Here is a 26,785-nt window from a genome sequence, read left to right as displayed (position 1 = left end):
TTGCTTCTCGTGGTCCTCAAGAAATTGCTTCATGTCTTTTATACCACATCAGAAACTGTCTTCCATCAACAACAAGGGAGATTGTACTGTACTGTGACAGTTGTGGTGGTCAAAACCGCAATATCAAAATGGTTCTGATGCTACATTATATCATTGAAACTTTAGAAAACATTGAAGTGATCCACCAGAAGTTCTTTTTACCTGGGCATAGTTTTTCCACTTGTGATCAAGACTTTGGAATTATAGAAAGGGAAAAGAAATATCATCCTCACATTTTTCATCCAGAAGATTGGTGTGATGTTATAGAGAAGGCTAAGAAGCAACGACCAAGATTTGTTGTTCATAAAATGACTAGTGATCTGTTCTTCAGCACAAAGGCTATGGAAGAAAGTATTACTAACAGGAAAGTAAGTACGCACAAGGAAAAAGTGGAATGGTTGAAGATACGGTGGCTTAAGATACAGAGAGAGTACCCAAAGACCCTGTTTTATAGCTACAACAGCCATGAAGATGGGATATTCCAGACAGTTGATCTCTCAAAGAAATCTGTTCGAGGCCGAACCATCCGCCAGTTACCAAGTTCTCTAGAGCATCTCTACCCCACAGGCAGGAAAATATCAAAAGAGAAATTAAAAGATTTACTGGATCTGATGAAATATATTCCACCACAACACCACCATTTCTACAGATCACTTCAGGAACAAGAAGAAAGTGAAGTAGACGAAGATTGAAAACAATAAGGAGATACCGCAGATTATGTATTGTCAAGAGCAGATTCAAATATTATTAATTTCTGTCATTTAAATTCCTTTAGAGGTAAAGACTGAACTTATTTCAATAGTTCCTGCTGAAAATGAGCATTAAAAAGTTCCTTATATCTAAGTCCATTGTTGCCTAACCAGCAATTTTGTTTGTGAAGCGTGTTCTAGTTCAGCGCCAAATTTGCCTATAAGTTTGTGATTTAATTTGGTTGGGAATAATTAGTGCCAATTTTTTTATTGTTATGTATGTGAAAAAACCATATTTGTACTAAGTAATGCAATAAAAAGTAATATTTAAGATGCACTTGTCATTTTTCAATCGCAGTCTAACTTTAACCTAAAATATCTCAAAATGAAGTAAATGTGGGTTAGGCAACTATGGCAATGAGCCACTCATATAACTCGTGTAAATATACATCATATTGATGAGGTGGACCTATTTAAGAATATTTCTCTCCACCGGTCATATCAGTATGGACCATAAACACAAAGTTTATAACTTGCATTAAGTGGTGATTGATTGATTTGATGATAGATCACCCCAATGTAGGTCTTTCCTTAGGCTGCTCGTCCACTGGAAGCAACTATGCGCGATTACGAGGTCAGGCGACTACGTGCGTACTAGCGCGACTGATCCCAAAGCGAAGATTGTAACGGAACCGCGTCCACTGCAAGCGATCTCGAGTGGCCGACTCACGCGATTATAGGCGATAACAGGCGACAAGCGATGGATCCCACTCGAATGGGATTTGCCGCGTGTAGTCGCCTGTATTCCATGGTTCGTGCAAGCATCCGGTTAGCTGTCGTCGTCATACGCAACATTATTTTTATCATTACTACATTTGTCATGGATGTAGATGGTGAAAAGTTGATAAGTGCTGTTTGTGAAAGAACACCACTATGGAATATGAAAGATAAACGCTATTATTCTCGAGGTATACAGCGCAAAGTATGGTCGAAGTTTGCAGAGGAAGTGGGTGTTGATTATGTTAAGTAAAAAAGCAAAGTTACCTCCGTACAGGCCATGAAGGCCATGAAGGCCCTTGGGGGAGTGAAAGGTAAAGGCTTCCAACATCGTTAACTTCGGCACGTGTTGGGGTAGAGTGGTTGGCTCTACGCCCGGCCGCCTTTGCCCCCAGGAATTAACCTGGTACTCATTTTTGGTGTAGGCTGAGTGAACCTCAGGGCCATATGCCCCTCCGGAAGTGGAAATCTAGTTCCTTAAATTTTACGACTTCCTGACGGGGATTCGAACCCACGTCCTTCCGGGAGAACTGAGCACGCCTTTACCGCCTCGGCCAGGCAGCCCCTGATTATGTTAAATACCCTTATTAATTAATTAATTTATTTATTTACTAGCTGATGTACCCGTACTTCGCTACGGGATTCTCAGAAAGATTGATTCTATGGCTTTCCTAACTGAAGTCCATTACAAAAACATCAGTAGGAAAGTAGCGATTAAAAGCAATGTAATAATATAAAATATTCGATCAAATGAAAAACCGTACACATTCTCACTTTTAACAATTAGTAGCTACTACGGTGCCCATCTAACAGACCAAAGTTCCAGAGCTGGAAAGACCAGGCCGCAGACAGCCGTGATCACTCCTTTGCCATTTTTCTGTTAAATATGCACACTGCTCATTCCAATCAGTGCCTCAGAGTAGGGATTGAATAGCTCGAATGCTATGATGAACCAGTGTGTTATGTACGAGTAGTATCAGAAAATTTATGAACCAGAGGAATGGCATGCTAAAGAAGAAAGTTGTCTAGCTCCCAGCTACTTCCTGCCAATATTCAAGCAGACTGTTACACTCGGTACGACCGGGCGTGTTGGCCGTGTGGTTAGGGGCACGCAGTTGTGAGCTTGCATCCGTGAGATAGTGGATTCGAACCCCACTGCCAGCAGCCCTGAAAATAGTACTCCGTGGTTTCCCATTTTCACACTAGGCAAATGCTGGGGCTGTATCTTAATTAAGGCCAAGACCGCTTCCTTCACACTCCTCGCCCTTTCTTATCCCATCGTCGCCATAAGACTTATCTGTGTCGGTGCGAAGTAAGGCAAATTAAAAGAAAATACTCGGTACGAAGCAGTTATCCTATGTATCGGAGATGAGTGACAACAGAAGAAACAAAGTACATCACAACAAAAAATGGTCAATGTAATGTTATTTTTGATAAATTTTATGAGCTTTCTGTATTGCAGGCCTTCACATTTAGTTTTCTTCCGACTCTGTGATATTAGGGCGTCTTATAAAATCATTTATAGCGTAGATTCTAGTACCTTATTCTCCGACTTTACATACGGATTTTCATTAAATCCTGTTTACCCATTTTCTCGTGACTCGGCGCTGATATGGACTTAGTAACAAAAATCCAAATTCATGAATATCTGTGCAATTATAATCGGTACGGTAACAATGTATAAGACGTAAATGATCGGAAATTTAATACCGGTACTATATAACTTTAGTTATGTAGTATTTATCGATACGACCACTAATGACATAATTATTTGGCAATTAAATGTTAAGTCTTCTCCTAAACTACCATTCCACTCAGCGCGAATAAAATTATTTATGGCCTAGATTATTGCGAGTTATTCCCCGACTTTGCATACCGATTTTCATTAAGATAGGACCACTAATAACAAATATTTGAGAATTCCATTTTTGTCCTTCCACTAAACTATCATTTCTCTCAGCCTGAATACAATTGTTTATGGCCTAGATTGTAGCGACTTATTCTCCGACTTCACCTACCGATTTTCGTTAAGGTACAATCATTAATAACATAAATATTTGAGAATTAAATTTTAGGCCTTCCCCTAAACTGCCATTTCACTCTTCTTGAATAACGACCGCTAATAACATAAATATTTGAGAATTAAATTTTAGGCCTGCCCCTAAACTACCATTTCAGTCAGCGTGAATAAAATTATTTATGGCCTAGATTGTAGCGACTTTGCATACCGATTTTCATTAAAGTCTCTTCAGTCGGTTCCTCGTGATGCGTGTACAGACAGACAGACAGACAGACAGACAGACATTATGGAAAAGTAAAAAGTGCATTTCCTTGTTACTGTGGACACGACTGATGCAGAAATACCATCTTTTTCAAATTCTGAGCAATGTACAGACAAAACTCTTATTATATTTATTTATTTATTTATTTATTTATTTATTTATTTATATAATATGCCGGACTGAGTAGCTCAGACGGTAGAGCGCTGGCCTTCCGAGCCCAACTTGACAGGTTCGATCCTGGCTCAGTCCTGTGGTATTTCAAGGTGCTCAAATACGTCAGCCTCGTGTTGGTAGATTTACTGGCACGTAAAATAATTCGTGGAGGACAAAATTCCCGTACCTCGGCGTCTCAAAAATCATAAAAATGTAGTTAGCGTTGCATTAAACAAATAACTTTATTATTGAAAATCCACAGCCTGTTTCCAGTAATTCGACCGGGTCAGGAATGGAATGAATGAAGCCCCCACCTAGCGGCGAGGATAGATGTTGTGCCGGCTGTCGAAGCCTGTTGCACTCCTCTGGGACAATGATTAATGAATGACAGGTGAAATGAAATGATATTGGAGAGTATTGCTGGAATGAAATATGATAGGGAAAACTGGAGTACCCGGAGAAAAACCTGTCCCGCCTCCGCTTTGTGCAGCACAAATCTCACATGGAGTGACCGGGATTTGAACCATGGAACCCAGTGGTGAGAGGCCGGTGCGCTGCCACCTGAGCAACGGAGGCTCTTATAACTTTATTATTATTTATAATTTATAATATTTTATGATTTCAATACGGGAACATGTGCAGTTCCTGTTGTAATATAAAATGCAAAAAAATAAATGAAAAAAGCAAATTTAAGGGGAAACAGTACTTAAGAGAGTATGATTGAAAACAACATTTAGAGTCTTTTCAAATTAGATTTAAAGGTTTTGTATTTCTGTTTAACCCTTTTTAATTTTTTTCTTATGGATTGTGTGCTTTTCTCTCGATTTTGTGTTTTACACTGATAAATTAAATTGTATACTTACCGTAATTCGATCTTTGATTCCTTAATAAATATAAATAAATATAAAAATATCAACACTTTTTAATAACTATTCATATCACTTACTTTAGAGTCTCAGTTAAACGTTCCAGAGGTGTTATTGTCCACCTGAAGTTTGACGTTGTGACTATGTTTGGCTCCATTGCATTCAAAATATAATGAAACGTTTCTGGACGCATCCGGCAATAATCAAAGAACTTCTGGGGGTCTTTGTCTGGATCATTGTGCAGATGATGGCATTCTCCCGTTGGCTTCATTTTAGCTAGTATTGGGTTTACCCAGCACCGATGTCTTCTTTTGCGATTTTTCCTCCGACGCCTCGTCAGGTAAGGACTCTCCAGAATGTAAACTAAATCCTCATCATCCTCTCACAGAATATTTAATACGTTTAATAACTTGACAACCTCCACTACGGAAACACACACAGACCTGTACGGAGTACAGATGCCGCGCGAAGTCGCCTGCAGTGGACGACCCCAGTCACGTGTAATCGCATGAATCAAAGTCGCCTGTAGTCGCCTCATCTCGTAATCGCGTGTAGTCGCTTCCAGTGGACGAGCAGCCTTATAAATACACCTAGGTACTTACAGTGATCTCCTTGGTATTTTCACTATTCAACACTGAGGATATTTTCTCTTGGTGAAGCTTATGACCTGACTTTTCACCCCCCTTTACCACCTCGCTATAACAACTGTGCTGTCCATTTCACATTGTTGTGGTCTTTTTTCAGTTGCTTATAATCCTGTATCCTATTTATCACCCTTTAGGATGAAATTCCAAACCTCTCTGCAGTGCTCACATGGAATAAGAGCAGATGACATGCTTGATGGTGATTCATCTGTCAGATGGGGAAGTAAGTCCTGAAGCAGACTGTTGGTGCTGTTTTACAGGAGTAGGCTGTGTGCTGGCAGTGGGTTTCACCCTCTCCTTTCCTACTATCATATATATCACGTCATCCTTTTCATCTCATTAACTCCTCTGATGAGGTTGATGCCAGGATGGATGGGCATCATCTATTCATAAGAATTTGCTACGAAGAATCATCTCACTTCATACTCTCACCAGTAGAGAAACAGGACAAGGGTTGAATGTACGTACGTACATACACTATAACATCATCCACAATTTTTTTTTTTTTTTACAGATGTGTCTTAATATAATCGGAGTTAATACTTTCCCCGAGCTTACAAGCAACACATCAAGCTAGCTGGCCTGTAATTATCTGCTTTACGTTTATCCCATTTCATTTGTACATTGGGGCTACATTAAAAACTCTCCATTCATTTGGTTTAGCTCCTCCATGCAAAAAATGTAATCAGATACGTATTTCAGATATGGCACAATATTCCAGCCTGTTGCCTTTAGTATGTCCTCAAGAAATCCCAGTTGATTTTGTAGGTTTCACGTTTTATATCTTTTTGTAAATACTGTATCTTTATTATCATTGGTAAATTTCAGTAATTCGCCAGTATTAGTTGCCTTCTCAGCATGGACATTATCCTTATATGTAACTATCTTTACATACTGTTGGCTGCTGACTGAATGGTTCTGCCTTCTGTAACTGCTCACATCTACCGTATAATCCCAAATATCACCCGCCACCGAATAAGACCCGCACCCTAAATTTGAGATGGCAAAATATGGAAAGGAATAAAAAATTAAATAAGTATTTAATTTATTTAATGTATTTAATTTAATCTATTAAATTTTCTTCAAATATACCACAAATATAAATTCAAACAGCTTACAATTAATAAAGTCATCACAAAAATCTTGAATAAAATCGGTCCAATACTCGGATCATTCGCAATTCACCGTCGTCATCTGAAGTTTCACCATAGGAACTTCCATTGCTGGCAGCTTTCCACAAATAGTCATCCTTACTACCATCTACTGAATTTGAAATTCCACATTCCTTAAAACTTTCGGACACTAGATCGTTGGGAATGTGTGCCCATGCGGTCATGATCCAGCTGCATATCCCACTTCAGGCCTCTTCACTCGTCTGGTTGGTGTTAACACGTGATCACCATCAGACATCCATTCGGTGTACGACTGTTTCATTGCAGTTTTGAAAGGCCGGTTCACGCACACATCCAACGGCTGTAGAATAGAAGTGAGTCCTCTGGGAATTATCGCAAGATTGGTTTTTCCTTTCCTTATCATACATTTTACAGCGTCAGTTATATGTCCTCGGTAACTGTCCAACACAAGGATGTTTCGTTTTTGTAACAAAGCTCCCGGGCAACATTGCCAAACGCACTTCACCCAGTCCTCAACCAACGCACTGTCCATCCAGCTGGACTCATGTATTCCAACAATAACCCCTGACGGCAAGTTTCCTTTCAGAAGTGTTTTCCTTTTCAGAACCACATATGGAGGGAGTTTGGTTCCATCCGCTAATACGCACGTTACCATGCATCGTTGCTTTTCGTTACCACCTGTTCTGATGGTTACACTTTCACAACCCTTCGTATCCACTGCATTTTCCAACTGCATTTCAAAATAGACAGGTGTCTAGTTAGCATTCCCAATTTGCGATAGCAAATAAGAATTTTGTAATTTATAAGTGCACAACGTGCTCCCAAGCTACACACAACGTCAAATCAACAACAGCAATAATTGTTACATCCACACACAACTGCGAGGAGAAGGAGCCTTTACTCCAGTCAAATGCTATATAGCATAATTCAACACAGGACCTTATGATTTACCTTCCAACACAAACAGCACGGATTTTATGTGTGCACGCTTTAGAAATCTACATTTCCGCTCAAGTCTCAACTGAGTTAACACAATCTCATATATTGCTTCTCAGCATTCACATGTGTTTTTATGTATATACTGTATATATGGTGACACAAAACTCATACTTGAGAATTTAACATTTTAAAGTGTAATTTATACCTACAATGCAGGGATTTTAACACACGTTTTATTCCTACAGTTACCATTAAGTGTTCATAATAATATCTATTTATCAAGACTTCAAGGACAAAACTAATTAGTTTTTAAAAATTAAGGCAAATTAACATTGAGCAACAAGATTCTATCACAGTGTACAGTTGAAGTTTCAGGAAACAAGGAAATGTAACCCACAAGGTTAACAAATTGTGATCAACACAAATGCTCTTTCTGTGTTACCATACATGTTTTACAAAGCTAGCATCTAATTTCAGAAAAACTCATTCCTGTGAACAATTCAAACTTTTATGAATGCGTTTTTATGTATGTTATTCATGAAAAGACAGTGAATACCAAGTTCCAATTCGACGATTGTCCCCAACCATGAGAATAATTTTGACATGTTATCATCGTATGACATTCTTTGTTAGATCTAGTAATGTTTTATGATTGCATGATGTGTTATATGTGATTGAGTGACCAGCTGAGGATGACCTAGAAAGTTTGAAACCTGTCCTGTGGTTTTAATTTTTAATTTAATAAGTAAGTATCGATTAGGTGGAAGCCACCTTCTCATTGTATTTGTAAGTAAGAATTTTGCTCCCTCAAGTGAATAATGCGATGTGAAAAGCCGTTAATTTTTCTTCATATGCCCCATGGAGACGACGTGAAATAGACGTACACCTCCGAATGTACAATCCCTTTCTCCGATAAAAGTTTGGGATCCATCCGCGGCTTGCAGTAAAACCCTGTGTTTTGAGATCTCTAGTGCTTTCAATTGACACATTTTGCTAGAAACACCATATCCTAACTCTTTTTCTATCACAAATTTGTGGAGTCGTCGTTCAATTTCCGGATACACTGCACTCCGCCTGCAGAACTCTCTGTGATCGCCGTTACTTTTTAGAAGTTTTTCCTTCTACCGCCAATCACGAATACACGATTCATCAATATCGTACTTTCTGCCCACTTACAACTTTAAGTTTCTCGCGCTCAGTAAATGACCACAGACACCATTGTGAATCCATCACTTACTATCGAGGCAGCACTTTCACGGGACAGATAAGGAACTCTAATGTGAGCGAGGTAGACTTCTGTAACCAACAGTCTCGACTCTTGGAGAGTACGATATCCCGTGAGATCTGTTGTTCGCGCACCCAGCATGCCAGCAACACTTGTGAAACAAATGAGGACCGAGCATCTGCGGCAGCGGCTTTCATATTTACTGCATATTTACCCATATTCTTTGATTTACCGTATTTCATTACCTTACATTTAGTGTTTACATGCTACTGTAATAATATTGAGAAAAATCGATCTTGTTTTCTAGAATGCAACAGAAACACAATAAGACATGTGGTATATATATCAATCAATCAATACTGATCTGCATTTAGGGCAGTCGCCCAGGTGGCAGATTCCCTATCTGTTGCTTTCCTAGCCTTTTCCTAAATGATTTCAAAGAAATTGGAAATTTATTGAACATCTCCCTTGGTAAGTTATTCCAATCCATAACTCCCCTTCCTATAATTGAATATTTGCCCCAGTTTGTCCTCTTGAATTCCAAATTTATCTTCATATTGTGATCTTTCTTACTTTTATAACCGCATTCAAACTTATTCGTCTACTAATGTCATTCCACGCCATCTCTCCGCTGACAGCTCGGAACATACCACTTATGATACAATTAAATTTCAGCGAAGTGCGTAAAGAAAATTAATGCTAATGTCACAGCATATGAATGCATTGTACATGGCAACTAATCATACTGCAAAAAATAACAGACCCTAGACTGATTTTGAAGGTTTGGTTACATTGTTACGCAAGCTGAATGTTACTGATTCAGAGAAGTATGAGAATGATACACAATGCAGAGAATCGTAGCTTGAATTACAGCCGTGGCTGTGCTATGAAGAAGGAATTGCGAAGTGTAAATTATGCAGTAACTTTCGTAGTATTGCCGATAAACATTCTAAAGATGTATCCGAATTTTCAGGACCATTTAAATTGGAAACGTTTAAAACATATGAAAAATCCTATCCTCACTCAAAGTGTCAGGAGGCTGAAAAAATGGTGTAACAGCCCCAAAGGGCCTTGGCCTACCAAGCGATCGCTGCTCAGCCCGGAGGCCTGCAGATTATGAGGTGTCGTGCGGTCAGCACTACGAATCCTCTCGGCCATTATCCTTGGCTTCTTGGCAGAGGCCGCCATCTCACCGTCAGATAGCTGCTCAATTGTAATCATGTAGGCTGAGTGGACCTCGAACCAGCCCTCAGATCCACGTCAACATCCGTAACCTGGCCGGCAGGAGGCTGAAAGTTTCATGAAAAATCCTGAATGTGTACTTAAAAAAAAAAACAAAAAAAAAAAAAAAACCCAAACGAACCCTATACTGATTTCGAAAGTTTGTTTGCATTGTAAAGCAAGTTGAATGTTACTGGTGGGAAATCAAACAGGCACATGTAGTGTAATTTTAAAAGACGCTGACCTTGAAGGTGACTGGTGATTATTTGGGTTAGTATCTCTTAAAATATAAATTTCCATTCTTATATGAACTGAGACTATACTACTTCAGGCCACATTTCAAAACTAATACGTAGCTTGATCCTAGTCTAACCTGTGGTGTTCATAATGTATATTTGCAAAAAATGTGCTGGCTCCTGATAAAAAGGGGCTGGCTGCTGAATTATTTCTATTTTCTTCTACCCCTGTATATATATATATTTTTCCTAGTTGTTTTACATCGCACCGACACAGATAGGTCTTATGGCGACGGTTTAGACAGGGAAGGGCTAGGAGTGGGAAGGAAGCGGCCATGGCCTTAATTAAGGTACAGCCCCAGCATTTGCCTGGTGTGAAAATGGGAAACCACGGAAAACCATCTTCAGGGCTGCCGACAGTGGGGTTCGAACCTACTATCTCCCGAAAACTGGATACTGGCCGCACTTAAGCTACTGCAGCTATCAAGCTCGGTACATGTGGTATATTGAGTGCGGTAACCGTATTCAAATCTATTTCAATAACCCATGTAAATGTAGTAAATATTTACGAGAATGAATGGCTTGAATACGACCCGCACCCAAGATTTAGAACCAGTCTTTTGGGGAAAAAAGTGCAGGTGGTATTCGGGATCATACAGTACTCTCCAAATAAAATCCCATGGCACAAGAGCCCTGGAAGGGCTGTGGTTTACCAAGTGACCACTGCTCAGCTTGAAGGCCTGCTATTGGGATTGTAAATAAAGGGTACAGATCTCTGCACATGGTTATGAGGGTGTTTAGGGGTTGTAGTAAGGATGTAAAGGAGAGTGCATATAAGTCTCTGGTAAGACCCCAACTGGAGTATGGTTCCAGTGTATGGGACCCTCACCAGGATTACCTGAATCAAGAACTGGAAAAAATCCAAAGAAAAGCAGCTCGATTTGTTCTCGGTTATTTCCGACAAAAGAGTAGTGTTATGTTGCAATGTTTGGGTTGGGAAGAATTGAGAGAAAGAAGAACAGATGCTCGACTAAGTGGTATGTTGCAGGTTATAAACTTCATTTTCCTTGTCCGTATTGAAGATCTACTTGTGATACAATTCCTTTAGGTTTGCCAATTGCCACCTTTTCAATACAATAAAAATATATTACAAACTTACATATTTATTATGATGTTTACATGGTACATGTTTCGCTCCTTTTCGTGAGCATCATCAGCCAAACTATCATTAATCTAAGGTTGTGTAAGATCATAAAACAATTCTATTGGTTCAAGATTACTCTTATAAAACTAATTGACAATCTTATAACATTTTAAAAGTCATACAACAATAAAATTATGTCTTAAGTTAACACTTTTTGTTTAAAATCTTCTTCAGTCCAAACATTTTATCGCCGAAACTCATCCAGTGAACATCTTTTAAAATTGTTTAAAAAATAAGAATAAAATAAAAAAAACTTTGAAAGATCGCGAAAGACATATATTTTTTAAAAGAATGTTTAAAATTCAAACTAGTACCAAAGTTTTTGAAATCTGTACAAAGACGAAACTTATCTATGCCAAATTTAGTAGACACTCAAAACAAAGTAAATGAAATCTGGCTAAAAAACGAGATAAAAACACATTACAGAAAAAAGTCGTTTTTAAACTTACAACTTTTAATCGTACACATTTAGAAATCTCTGACCTTGTAACCCCATTAGAATGGCAATCAGTACAAGAAGTTACTAATGAGAAACTCGTTGATATATTAGAGAAGAAACAAAGAACTATAGAAAACAAAATATCGCATTTAAGAGAGAAAAAAACAAAATCCGAAAAACATATTACAAGAATAAAACAGACTAACTCAGACCTTAAAAACATCCCAACCACTGTAAATTTATCAGATGTCACCTTCACGGATAGTGAAATGAGCTTACTGAACAAAGGATCAAAATTTAATTGGCCTAACCATCATCAAATAGATGACGTAATAACCACTGTAGCTGAAGTAGAATCTAATATAGGAAATTGCCTTTAGAATCGCAAAGTGATACAAGATTTGAAGTTAAAAAGAAACTTTCAACCTTATTAAAAGAAATAAATAACAACTTAAATCCCGACCTCACTAAACAAATCAAAGAATTAAAAACTAAAATTAACGAAAGCAACATAATAGTAACCAAAGCTGATAAAGGAGAAACTACAGTTATTTTAAATAAGCAAGATTACATTAAGAAAACAGAAGAATTTTTCTCAAATGGAGCCTATTCGATAATACAGAAAGATCCTACAACCAAAATTCAACGAAACCTAAAGAAATTACTTAAAAATTTGTCTTTTCTCTTTAATGATCTAGAATGTCAGAAGCTGATAAATATGAATCCCAAAATACCAACAGCCAGAGCCATGCCTAAAATCCATAAAGCTAACATACCTATGCGACCTATAATTAACTGCATGAATAGCCCAACATATAAGACCTCTAAATTTATACATCATTTTTTGAAAAAGCACTATAAATTTTACAATAATTCTACGATTAATAATTCAATAGAATTCTGTGATAAACTAAATAAATTCGAACTGCAACCACATCATAAAATGTGTTCAAATGATATAACTAATATGTACCCCTGCATACCGATCAACGAAACCATTAATATAATCAAAATAAATTTATTCAATCATAGTAAATTAAGTAAGTGTGAAATAGAAGAATTCATAAATGTATTAAGATTTACTTTAAATAATAATTACTTCACATTTAATCAAAAGATATATTAGCAAATGTGCTTAGGAATGGGTGACCCTGCATCAGGTATACTAGCTAACATTTACATGGATCATTTAGAACACGTTAAAATTTTAAATAACATAGATGGACTAAACCTTTGGTTAAGATGCGTGGATGACACGTTTGTTATAATAGACAGTAAACTGAACAGTAGTGATAATATTTTGGATTTCTTAAATAAATTAGACAGTAATATAAAATTCACTAAGGAAGATGAAAGGAACAATTCATTAAGTTTCCTAGATATAAATGTAAAGAGAGCAGGAAACAAATTTGACTTCCAGATTTATAGAAAACCGACGTTTACTCCAGTAACGATCAAAAATGAGTCACTCCACCCCAACTCTCACAAACAGGCAGCATTTTTGAGTTTGGTTTACAGAGCCCTAAAAATTCCACTAAGAAACAGGAATTTAAAGAAAGAACTTGATTTTATAAAACATCTGGCACTCAATAACGGTTACAAAATAGAAATGATAAACAAAATCATTAATAAGGTGAAAATAAAATTGGCCACTAATCTTCTACCAGATAAAAATGAAAAATCCAAATTTGCAACTTTCACATTTACTAACCCAGCTATATACCAAATCACTAATACTATCAAAAAACAAAATATTAACATTGCTTTCAAGACCCAAAACACGAACCGAAACGTTTTCTTCAACCACAATAAAGTTAATACAAATAGTGATCAATACCAAGGATCTGGAATATATAGGCTCACGTGCGCAGAGTGCAATTTTTCATACGTTGGCCAGACTGGCCGAAGCTTTATAATAAGATATCTAGAACATGTAAATGCAGCCAAACACTGGAAACATTCTGCAATGAGTACACACATGCAAGAAACTGGACACAGTTTTACAACTATTGAAAGGGATTTAAAAATCTTAAGAAGAGTAGAAAAAGGAAAAGAAATGATCGAATTGGAAAACTTATGCATTCATTTAGATCAACAATACAATAAAAATAAAAACCTAAATGACAAAATAGAAATAAAGAATCCCATCTTATTACAATTACCAGAACTAATACAAATACTCAAATCAGATATAAATAAATTCTATAAACATTTTAATCCGATAAAAGTCAATGGCTTATTGACACAAACAAACTCAACTCCTCCCCTCACTTCCCCTAGACTATCCCCTCCACAGTCTACTGCAGCTACCAATGCGCCGCCTACCTTAACTTCCCCTTCCCCCTCCCCGCCAAAACGTAAACTCATCCACACTCACTCATACAACACAAGAAGTGCAAACAGGATAACAAGTAGTTCTCAAGAGGCTAGGAGTAACACCAAACAATTACGAAGCAGAAAGGAAAGTAAGTGACAATTCTTCCAATAAGATGTTATACAGAAACACAATCAAAACCATAAACATATAATTTTTATCTTTCATTACAGATACACCAACGAGCCATTATGGAATATTCGAGAACATTTTAAATCCAATATCACATCAAAAAGTGTTTTATCAACAAGTTTGTTCCTGAACAATTTTACCCCATTGATAATATAAATTAATATCAGTACATGTTATAAATGTTACTCCAGCAACGAGAACAAATCTATCGACCATAATGACAATTATCAACTGCAGAAAATATTCAATACTGTTATGAAGTTTTAATGATAATTATACAAGTTAAGCAACGGGAACCAACATAACTAGCCAGATTTCAAAGTTTTTTATTTTATTCTTATTTTTTAAACAATTTTAAAAGATGTTCACCGGATGAGTTTCGGCGATAAAATGTTTGGACTGAAGAAAATTTTAGACAAAAAGTGTTAACTTAAGACATAATTTTATTGTTGTATGACTTTTCAAATGTTATAAGATTGTCAATTAGTTTTATAAGAGTAATCTTGAACCAATAGAATTGTTTTATGATCTTACACAATCTTAGATTAATGATAGTTTGGCTGATGATGCTCACGAAAAGGAGCGGAACATGTACCATGTAAACATCATAATAAATATGTAAGTTTGTAATATATTTTTATTGTATTGAAAAGGTAGCAATTGGCAAACCTAAAGGAATTGTATCATAAGTGGTATGTTCCGAGCTGTCAGCGGAGAGATGGCGTGGAATGACATTAGTAGACGAATAAGTTTGAATGGCATTTATAAAAGTAGGAAAGATCACAATATGAAGATAAAGTTGGAATTCAAGAGGACAAACTGGGGCAAATATTCATTTATAGGAAGGGGAGTTATGGATTGGAATAACTTACCAAGGGAGATGTTCAATAAATTTCCAATTTCTTTGAAATCATTTAGGAAAAGGCTAGGAAAGCAAGAGATAGGGAATTTGCCACCTGGGCGACTGCCCTAAATGCAGATCAGTATTGATTGATTGATTGATTGATTGATTTATAAGGTATCGTGTAGTTGGCATAATGAACCCTCTTGGCGGTTATCCTTGGCTTTCTAGATTGGGGCTGCTATCTCACTGTTGGATAGCTCCTCAATTCTAATCATGTAGGCAGAGTGGGTTTTGAATCAGCCCTCAGATCCAGTTTAAAATACCTGGGAATTTGCTAGGAATTGAACCTGGGGTCTCTGGGTAAGATGCAGTCACACTATCTGTACACTGCAGGACCAGCCACATATACACTCCCCTTGTTCATTAGTGATACTTCATTTATGAGCCTTTGCCCTATCATATCATTCCTGTTTTAATGGCTTTAATATTATCTGTGCACATCCTTTACTAATCATGTACTTGTCATCATTTCTTCTTCACTCAAAAATACATACAAGAATCATTGTATTCTTGATTTATACAATAGTTACTGCCATGAGGGCAGCACTGGTATGTGTTCAGCTGGAATGGAATCTACAACTGGCCTACATCATTTTGATGATTTTCAACTTCGGAGTTGTAGGGTAACAGCTTAACTATAATTGAGGACCGTTTTTGTAAAACTCAACAATTACATTAAAATACCAGTATAACAAAAGTTTGGGGACCTCAGGATTTAATATGTTTGAGTGAAATTTTGTTATACTGAAATAAATCAATTCTTAAGAATTTGCCCCTTGCTAAACCTGTTGAAGAATCTACGTTATTTCAACATGAATTTACACATAAAAAGCCGTAATACTGTGTTTATTAAGGAAATAGAAATCCACAGCCTGTTTCCAGTCATTTGACCTGGTCAGGAATGGAATAAATGAAGCCCCCATCTAGAGGTGAGGATAGGTATTGTGCCGGTTGCCAAAGCCTGTCACACTCTAATGGAGAGTGTTGCTGGAATGAAAGATGATAGGGAAAACCAGAGTACTCGGAGAAAAACCTGTCCTGTCTCCGCGTTGTACAGCACCGGGATTTGAACCATGGTATCCAGCGGCGAGAAGCCGGCGTGCTGCCGCCTGAGCCACGGAGAAGAAAATTACAATACATATATATACATGAAGGACTGATAAAAAGTGCAGGTACTTGCAAGAAATTTTCAGCATCTCTGTCGAACACTTTGAGGCACATCTTCTTCTTCCTCCTCATCATCACACGGATTCCTATCACTTATTTATGTTGTTGATTACTACTGTCGAAGTAAACTTAAAATGTTTCTTGTTAAAAAAAATCTGTCAACTTTGCCATCATATCATATTTCTAAAATTTACTGTTGAACTTACGGATGTGTTTATTTTATGAATTATGAATAGTGTAGTTTCAGTATTATTTATGACAGTAAAACCTTATTAAGACGTTTCTACAGGTGACTACAAAAAAGAACGTGTTAAGCAAGAAAACGTACTACTGAATATACAAGTAAAAACTCTCCAACAGGGATATAGAAACACTCAATAGGACTTCTTCCGACATGAGGGCATTTTACGTCATGTATCCACGGGTACAGTGTAAACAATATCTACCATATCTAAAGATGAGAGAAAGTATTATTAAAAGGTGTGAAAAACATGAGAGAACAAATATGAAAACCTTTTCTGCTGGGGCTCATTAAATAACAAGTGCACTGAAAGTTGTGAAAAACACCAAACAGCAAATATGAAAATATGTGCAAGAGGGTCAATAAAATTATCAGAATATTATTGCAGATCACACTTTCTAAACCAGATGTTAGTGGAAGCCTTTTATTTCGGAGCAGGGGGTTATTAAACATTATTCTCTGGTCACACTCTTTGGCAGTGAATTGGAGGTTACACTCGATCATGTGCAAATGGCAGGAATGACTTAAGCTGCCATTTTGAATCAAACAAAACTTTCAACCTGTAATTACTGCAAGCTATTGAAAATATGAAATGAATAAACGGTGAGTAAAATAAGTATAAATACCTAGACTGGGTGCCACCTGTAAAACAATTACAGGAATATATAACTATGTAGAGCAATGAGTAACTCCCTCTCCCAAGGCGACGGTCATCAGGCTGATGAATTAGCTCTGTGCACAACCACACATCCACTACCGAATGTAGATTCGGTCCGCATCACCACATCCACTGTACATTATCTCGTAGAAGAATTATCGTCTAATTATTGTACAGAGTTGGAATTACAAATAAACACTTAGTAGCGTCTTTTACATAACGGCCACCAGAAACTCGTAGCATCAGCAATATTTACCATGCTCACGCCGCAGGTAAGATATATTTAAAGAACAATAGAGCATCGCCTAGGAATCTGCGCAAAGTAGCTCCCGCGCGCCGGTCCGAGTGAGAAACACACAGAATCAAGAACACAAACACAATCAGAAACAGAATCAGAGTCAGATTGAATTGCCGCACACGCTTACATACTTATATAGGCTTGTGCACATGGTTATAGCGTCCTGAAAAGTTCACTAGTAGCAACGCTCTCACAGGCACTTCTTCACGCGTCACTCAGTCAACCCAACCTCGCTTAAAACAAAGCCCTCATATTGGCTATCGTGCGTCTGATGTGACATTGAACGTCCACTCACGTACATCCACATTGATCCACTCCAATCTTCAGCCTATACTGCCTGGCCATACCCCATGTTTTCAAGCCACTTTGTTGCAATACATTCAGCTGACTTCAACCGTCCTACCCGATATAGTCGCTGTTTTCCCGGTTGCACAATCCTTACAGCCCCCTAGGCCATATTTACAGACTCTTACCCAAACGGAAGTTTATACAAAATATAATGATGCACATATGCAAAGTTCCCTAACTACACATTCTTCTTATAATATTATGTTTTTACATTCTAAATAAACAAAATTACATGATTTTCATGATTACAAATTATTTTACAAAATTTCCTAACCTAAAATTTGGGGATCGTACTTTTATACGGTTACAAACCAACTTAAGTGATCGCGTCGTAACTCGAAGGGGCGAGTTCAACATTTACGACCTCTGGGTGCTTCAAGATGCAGACCCCAGTCCAGACCGAGGAATTTCACAACTTTGAAGGGCTGATGTCATACTACTTCACTATTTCTCCCTTCTTTCCTCCTTTCTCTACTTGCCAAAGTATTTTACAGTTTTCTTTTAAAGGAAATTGCTTTCGCTTTTTTTGATCCATATTGGCAAAAGAGTTAACTGGCACACTAACACTCACATTGCTTCACGAACGAAAGATTAACAATGAACACATCATGAGACGTCAATAAACGAAATGTAGTACTGAGTGTGGACATGTGAAGCCATAATGATCATTGGTTGATTGTAAATGTGGCATTCCTACCCAGCCAATATCGTTACTTCAGACGTATTGGTTATTTTGAAATCGACATCCAGCTCGACCAGTCGCATACATGTATGAAGAATGGCTACCTGAACTGTATCCTGTAAACGCAAATATTGTAATCCAATCTGCACAACCCAATATTTGAAGATATTTTTATTAATAAAATGTTGGCTTAATTTGCTATTTATGTATAAGAAATTAATCCTACGTAATGGCGTTCAGTACTGGTACACCAAAACAGAATAAGATAATCTTCACGTGCTGTTGGGTAGGCAACCCGCTCGTCAGAATTGTAATGTGTTTGCTTACCTTCCCCTGATTTGTTATCGGGTAGTTTCGCCCGTGTGTTGTATAGTGTGTGCCGCCTAGTATTAGCTGTATAGAAAGACATATTGTGCGAAAAAGATGTTAAATATAAGTAAAAAGGCTACATTACACAGAATGTTCGAAATTCGTTTCAATGAAATATTTTAACACACATTAAATAGGGAAAAGGGAAGGGGCGTAAAATAAATTTTGCTATTCTGAACATTTCGTTAAACTGGCGTTCGTTATGACATTTTACTGTACAAAATTTCTGAAAATGAATTATATATGAGGTTGTATAGTTTTACAAGAAGTGAGGAATCAGTTGCACTCATCAGACAATGTTCTTAAGTGAGGATGTTAAGCAACTTATGAAATATTTGATTTGTCTCCTGAGGAGGCAAAACTGTTTTATTCTGCAGTGTTGCAAGGTTGTGTTGAGCGAAGTGGGGACAGTAATGATGTTGAGTATCCAGACAGGCCATTCTACTAATTTTCAATGTTTAGTTCTACATAATATTTGAAATACGACCTTTGAAAATAATTTTGTAAACTTTTGTTCCTCTAAATGTTGAGTTTTGCAGAAAACCCACAATTTTCAAACCGATTTTTCTACTGGTTTAATAAACATTTATTTTGAAAAGTATTTTGACTTAATGCTCGGTACATGGTGTGGGTTACTATAGGCACGTCCTAGTTCGTGAACCATGGGCAACGGTTGAGTGGCCTAGTAAGTGGTCCTGAGAGTCGGGATACCAGTTGCTATGGAATGGGAGTGGGCATCTCGGACATATTCTGAGTCATGGCCCTCCTTGTGCTCAGGCGGTTAGGACTATACAATTCACTGGTAGTCCATAACCCCTTAGAGAAGATATTCTCTCTTGGACTATGTGCAAGTAGGGTAGCATCCTGCTTCATGAATTTACAGAGCTCAGAACATTTTAAGCAAGCCTCGGACCTATGGGAGTAACGGAGTCCCACTCCCAATTGACAGGCGAGGGACTCCTTGGAAACAGCTTGGGGAACGAAATGGAATTTGATAGGGAGCTATCCATATTAATGGGGCTTATGGAAGAAAGAAAGTAGAACTGGCTGAGTCAGCAAAGAGGATACATCTGGATGTGCTAGGAGTAAGTGATATTCGGGTAAGGGGAGATAACGAGGAAGAGATAGATTATAAAGTGTACTTGACGGGTGTTAGAAAGGGAAGGGCAGAGTCTGGGGTAGGGCTCTTTAACAGGAATACCATTGCACGCAACATAGTTTATGTTAGGCACGTAAATGAGCGAATGATGTGAGTAGATTTGTCAGTTGAAGGAATTAGGACTAGAATTGTCTCCGTGTATTCACCATGTGAGGCTGAAAATGAGGATGAAGTTGATAAATTTTATGAAGCATTGAGTGATATCGTGGTCAGGGTCAACAGCAAGGATAGAATAGTGCTAATGGGCAATTTCAATGCGAGAGTTGGGAATAGAACTGAAGGATACGAAAGGGTGATTGGTAAATGTGGGGAAGATACGGAAGCTAATGCGAATGGGAAGCGTTTTCTGGACTTCTGTGCTAGTATGGGTTTAGCAGTTACGAATACATTCTTCAAGCTTAAGGCTATTCACCGCAACACATGGGAGGCTAGGGGTACCAGATCCATAATAGACTATATCTTAACCAACTTCGAATTCAGGAAATCTGTTAGAAATGTACGAGTTTTCTGGGGATTTTTCGATGATACAGACCCCTATCTGATTTGTAGTGAACTAAGTATCTCTAGGCCTAGGATAGAGAAAGTAAAATCTGTCTGCAAACGAATAAGGGTAGAAAATCTCCAGGACGAGAAAATTAGACAGAAGTACATGGATATGATTACTGAGACGTTTCGAACAGTAAACAGTAAGCAGGTTCAGGATATAGAAAGTGAATGGGTGGCATACAGGGATGCTGTAGTAGAAACAGCAAGGGAATGCCTAGGAACAACTGTGTGTAAAGATGGGAAAAGGCAATCAGCTTGGTGTAATGATGAAGTGAGAGCAGCCTGTAAACATAAAAGAAAGGCTTATCAGAAATGGCTCCAAACAAGGGCCGAGGCAGACATGAATTTGTACGTAAATGAAAGCAACAGAGCGAAACAAATAGTTGTTGAATCCAAAAATACACTGACTGACAGAGCAAATGCAACACCAAGAAGGAGTGGTCAGAACTTTATGCCAATTGCATGGTAGACTGACGTCACTGAGGTATGCTCATGATGTGAAATGCGCCGTTGTGCTGCGCACGTAGCGAAGGATAAATGGGACACGGCGTTGGCGAATGGCCCACTTCGTACCGTGATTTCTCAGCCGACAGTCATTGTAGAACGTGTTGTCGTGTGCCACAGGACACGTGTATAGCTAAGAATGCCAGGCCGCCGTCAACGGAGGCATTTCCAGCAGACAGACAACTTTACGAGGGGTATGGTGATCGGGCTAAGAAGGGTAGGTTGGTCGCTTCGTCAAATCGCAGCTGATACCCATAGGGATGTGTCCACGGTGCAGCGTCTGTGGCAAAGATGGTTGGCGCAGGGACATGTGGCACGTGCGAGGGGTCCAGGCGCAGCCCGAGTGACGTCAGCACGCGAGGATCGGCGCATCCGTCACCAAGCGGTGGCAGCCCCGCACGCCACGTCAACCGCCATTCTTCAGCATGTGCAAGACACCCTGGCTGTTCCAATATCGACCAGAACAATTTCCCGTCGATTGGTTGAAGGAGGCCTGCACTCCTGGCGTCCGCTCAGAAGACTACCATTGACTCCACAGCATAGACGTACACGCCTGGCATGGTGCCGGGCTATGGCGACTTGGATGAGGGAATGGCGGAACGTCGTATTCTCCGATGAGTCACGCTTCTGTTCTGTCAGTGGTAGTCACCGCAGACGAGTGTGGCGTCGGAGTGGAGAAAGGTCAAATCCGGCAGTAACTGTGGAGCGCCCTACCGCTAGACAACGCGGCATCATGGTTTGGGGTGCTATTGCGTATGATTCCACGTCACCTCTAGTGCGTATTCAAGGCACGTTAAATGCCCACCGCTACGTGCAGCATGTGCTGCGGCCGGTGGCACTCCCGTACCTTCAGGGGCTGCCCAATGCTCTGTTTCAGCAGGATAATGCCCGCCCACACACTGCTCGCATCTCCCAACAGGCTCTACGAGGTGAACAGATGCTTCCGTGGCCAGCGTACTCTCCGGATCTCTCACCAATCGAACACGTGTGGGACCTCATTGGACGCCGTTTGCAAACTCTGCCCCAGCCTCGTACGGACGACCAACTGTGGCAAATGGTTGACAGAGAATGGAGAACCATCCCTCAGGACACCATCCGCACTCTTATTGACTCTGTACCTCGACGTGTTTCTGCATGCATCGCCGCTCGCAGTGGTCCTACATCCTACTGAGTCGGTGCCGTGCGCATTTTGTAACCTGCATATCGGTTTGAAATAAACATCAATTATTCGTCCGTGCCGTCTCTGTTTTTCCCCCAACTTTCATCCCTTTCGAACCACTCCTTCTTGGTGTTGCATTTGCTCTGTCAGTCAGTGTATGTTGTGGGAGGATTTTGGTAATAACCTGGAAAGGCTAGGTCAAGCAGCAGGGAAACCTTTCTGGACAGTAATAAAGAATCTTAGGAAGGGAGGGAAAAAAGAAATGAATAGTGTTTTGAGTAATTCAGGTGAACTCATAACAGATCCCTGGGAATCACTGGAGAGGTGGAGGGTATATTTTGAACATCTTCTCAATGTGAAAGGAAATCATCCTGGTGGTGTTGCGAACAGCCAAGCTCATGGGGACGAGGAAAATGATGTTGATGAAATTACGTTTGAGGAAGTGGAAAGGATGGTAAATAAACTCCATTGTCATAAAGCAGCAGGAATAGAGGAAATTAGACCTGAAATGGTGAAGTATATTGGGAAGGCAGGGATGAAATGGCTTCATAGAGTAGTAAGATTAGCATGGAGTGTTGGTAAGGCGCCTTCAGATTGGACAAAAGCAGTAATTGCACCTATCTATTAGCAAGGGAACAGGAAGGATTGCAACAACTATCGAGGTATCTCATTGATAAATGTACCAGGCAAAGTATTCACTGGCATCTTGGAAGGGAGGGTGCGATCAGTCGTTGAGAGGAAGTTGGATGAAAGCCAGTGTGGTTTCAGACCACAGAGAGGCTGTCAGGATCGGATTTTCAGTATGCGCCAGGTAAGTGAAAACTGGTACGAAAGGAATAGGCAGTTGTGTTCATGTTTCGTCGATCTAGGGAAAGCATATGACAGGGTACCGAGGGAAGAGATGTTCGCTATACTGGGGGACTGTGGCATTAAATGTAGATTATTAAAATCAATCAAAGGCGTTTATGTTGACAATTGGGCTTCAGTGAGAATTGATGGTAGAATGAGTTCTTGGTTCAGAGTACTAACAGGAGTTAGACAAGGCTGTAAAATTTCACCTTTGCTGTTCGTAGTTTTCATGGATCATCTGTTGAAAGTTATAAAATGGCAGGGAGGGATTCCGTTAGGTGGAAATGTAGTAAGCAGTCTGGCCTATGCTGACGACTTGGTCTTAATGGTAGACTGTGCCGAAAGTCTGCAGTCTAATATCTTGGAACTTGAAAATAGGTGCAATGAGTATGGTATGTAAATTAGCCTCTCGAAGACTAAATTGATATTGGTAGGAAAGAAATTCAACAGAATTGAATGTCAGATTCGTGATACAAAGCTAGAGCAGGTCGATAATTTCAAGTATTTAGGTTGTGTGTTCTCCCAGGATGGTAATATAGTAAGTGAGATTGAATGAAGGTGTAGTAAAGCTAATGCAGTGAGCTCGCAGTGCCGATCAGTAGTATTCTGTGAGAAGGAAGTCAGCTCCCAGACGAAACTATCTTTACATCGGTCTCTTTTCAGACCAATTTTGCTTTACGGGAGCGAAAGCTGGGTGGACTCAGGATATCTTATTCATAAGTTAGAAGTAACAGACATGGAAGTAGCTAGAATGATTGCTGGTACCAACAGGTGGGAACAATGGCAAGAGGGAACTCGGAATGAGGAGATAAAGGCTAATTTAGGAATGAACTCAATGGATGAAGCTGTACGCATAAACCGGCTTCGGTGGTGAGGTCATGTGAGGCGAATGAAGGAGGATAGGTTACCTAGGAGAATAATGGACTCTGTTATGTAGGGTAAGAGAAGTAGAGGTAGTCCAAGACGACGATTGTTAGACTCGGTTTCTAACGATTTAAAGATAAGAGGTATAGAACTAAATGAGACCACAACACTAGTTGCAAATCAAGGATTGTGGCGAAGTTTAGTAAATCCTCAGAGGCTTGCAGACTGAACGCTGAAAGGCATAACAGTCTATAATGATAATGTATGTAATGTTTGGTTATAAGTGAATTTTCAGTTTAATGTATAATTTTTCTTTCGGAAGATTATCAAAAAATGTTCTGAAAATTTTTACTTTTTGTAGCTGTTGAGTTTCGCAAAAATGGTCCTCAATTGGAACCAATATTAGAATAAGTAAGTTACGTGGTTCTTTGAGACTGTGTTTTAAAGTATAATGTGAGGGAGGAAAATTTTGTTTATGTGTGAGAATTCTGCAAATTATGCTGTCTTAGAATTTACATCACCGGGCGAGTTGGCCGTGCGCGTAGAGGCGCGCGGCTGTGAGTTTGCATCCGGGAGATAGTAGGTTCGAATCCCACTATCGGCAGCCCTGAAGATGGTTTTCCGTGGTTTCCCATTTTCACACCAGGCAAATGCTGGGGCTGTACCTTAATATAGGCCACGGCCGCTTCCTTCCAACTCCTAGGCCTTTCCTATCTCATCGTCGCCATAAGACCTATCTGTGTCGGTGCGACGTAAAGCCCCTAGCAAAAAAAAAGGAATTTACATTGTACGACCTGTATACTCTTTTTCCTTTACAGTGAGCGCTACAAAAAGCTGACATGGGAAACACGAGTTAAGGATAGTCATCGCTTGACTGAAGATGATATTACAATGTTTGTGGAAACTCTGAAGCCAATTCTGCTCAATGCCATGTTCTCTAGGTTAGTGCCTCAGGTTTGCGAAACCTTTCATCATCTAGCTACCTTGAGGCCGAAGTTGATCATCGAGCCTGTTATTGAAAGGTAAGTTTCCTTGTTTACTTAGATATAGGTCTATTTCTTCCAGTATGTTTCCATACCTGTTGTTTAGCTATCTCTATGTGTATTGTGTTTATGCTCTTACAGTACTTTTAGACGTCCAACCTACTTGGAAGGATGCAATTAAATTTTAGAGCCTCACGTATGGAACTCGTTCTTTCCAGTAAGATAACATTGATCTACATTGTAGCTGGTCAGACATGCTAATATTCTCCTATTTTCATAAGTGAGAAGAACAGTTGTTAGAGAATGCATCAAAAATTATCTCGCAAACTAGTACTCTGTAATGAGGTGACTTGAGATTCTCAAGGACGTAATGTCTGTTGGAGGTGTGTATCAGTGCTAGTAGTGGTACCGATTTATCCACGAGTAGAAGGCAAAAGAAGGTTTACATATCGTTGAGCCTGTTTTGTTTCACAATAAGTTTCTCCTAATATTTGCTTTTTAGATTACTGTTTGATTTATTTATTCCTTTAATTAATTTATTTAATTAATTTACTTATTAAACTGTTTAATAAAATCTGTAATAGAATATATAGTACATTCATTGTTCATTTTCAATGCAATGCAATTATTTATATTTATTGTTAATATTGTTTAACACACCTCCCCTGCGAACCATGTAACCTTGCCCCGGTGAGAAGGCTTGCGTGTCCTAATGAAGCAGATAGCTTGCAGGTGCAACCATATCAGATGGGTATCTCTTGAGAAACCAGACTAAGGAATGGTTCAACGAAAGGGGGGTAGCAGACTTTCGGAAGTTGCAAGGCCGGCAGTCTGGATGATTGACTGATATGGCCTTGTAACAATACTCAACATGGTTTAGCTGTGTTGATACTGCTACACGGCTGAAAGCAACGGGAAACTACAGCCGTAACTAACTCCTGAGGACATGCAGCTCTCTCTGTATGAATGATGTACTGATGATGGCTTCCTCCTGGGTAAAATATTCCGGAGGTAAACTAGTCCCCCATTCGGATCTCTGGGTGGGGACTACACGAGAGGAGGCGGTCATCAGGAAGATGGATACTGACGTTCTGCGAGTCGGAGCATGGAATGTTAGAAGTTTGAATCATTGCGGTAGATTAGGGAATCTGAAAAGGGAGATAGACTCAAGTTAGATGTAATTGGTTTAAGTGAAGTATGTTGACAGGAAGAACAGGATTTCTGGTCAGGCGACTACCGAATTATCAACACAAAATCAAACAGAGGAAATGCAGGAGTTGGTTTAATAATGAATAAGAAAATAGGGCGGCGAGTAAGCTACTATGACCAGCATAGTGAAAGAATTATTGTCGTCAAGATAGACTCCAAACCAATGCCCATGACAATAGTGCAGGTCTGTACGCCTACTAGCTCAGCGGATGATGAGGAAATCGAAAGAACATATGAAAAGATTTAATACAATATGTAAAAGGTGACGAGAATCTAATTGTGATGGGAGACTGGAATGCAGTGGTAGGCCAAGGAAGAGAAGGTAATACAGTAGGAGAATTCGGAGTGGGACAAAGGAATGAAAGAGGAAGTCGGCTGGTTGAATTCTGCACTGACCATAATTTGCTTCTTGCCAATACTTGGTTCAAACACCATAAACGATGGCTTTATATGTGGATGATAGTTTGTGACACTGGAAGGTATCAAATAGAC

At 39.1% G+C, this 26,785-nt stretch overlaps 1 protein-coding gene across 1 annotated transcript in view; it reads left to right on the top strand.

The window, feature by feature from the left end:
• Window positions 1-26,785, top strand: part of LOC136863441 (proteasome activator complex subunit 4A) — a 1,047,550-nt gene that overhangs the window by 244,756 nt on the left and 776,009 nt on the right. The window contains exon 9 of the mRNA XM_068225934.1: window positions 24,920-25,123. Within this exon, the coding sequence (XP_068082035.1) occupies window positions 24,920-25,123 (204 nt within the window). The remainder of the gene's footprint in view (window positions 1-24,919; window positions 25,124-26,785) is intronic.

This window comes from Anabrus simplex, chromosome 2 (assembly GCF_040414725.1).
Source record: "Anabrus simplex isolate iqAnaSimp1 chromosome 2, ASM4041472v1, whole genome shotgun sequence".
Lineage (NCBI taxonomy): Eukaryota > Metazoa > Arthropoda > Insecta > Orthoptera > Tettigoniidae > Anabrus > Anabrus simplex.
This window is presented reverse-complemented; position numbering and strand designations above follow the sequence as displayed.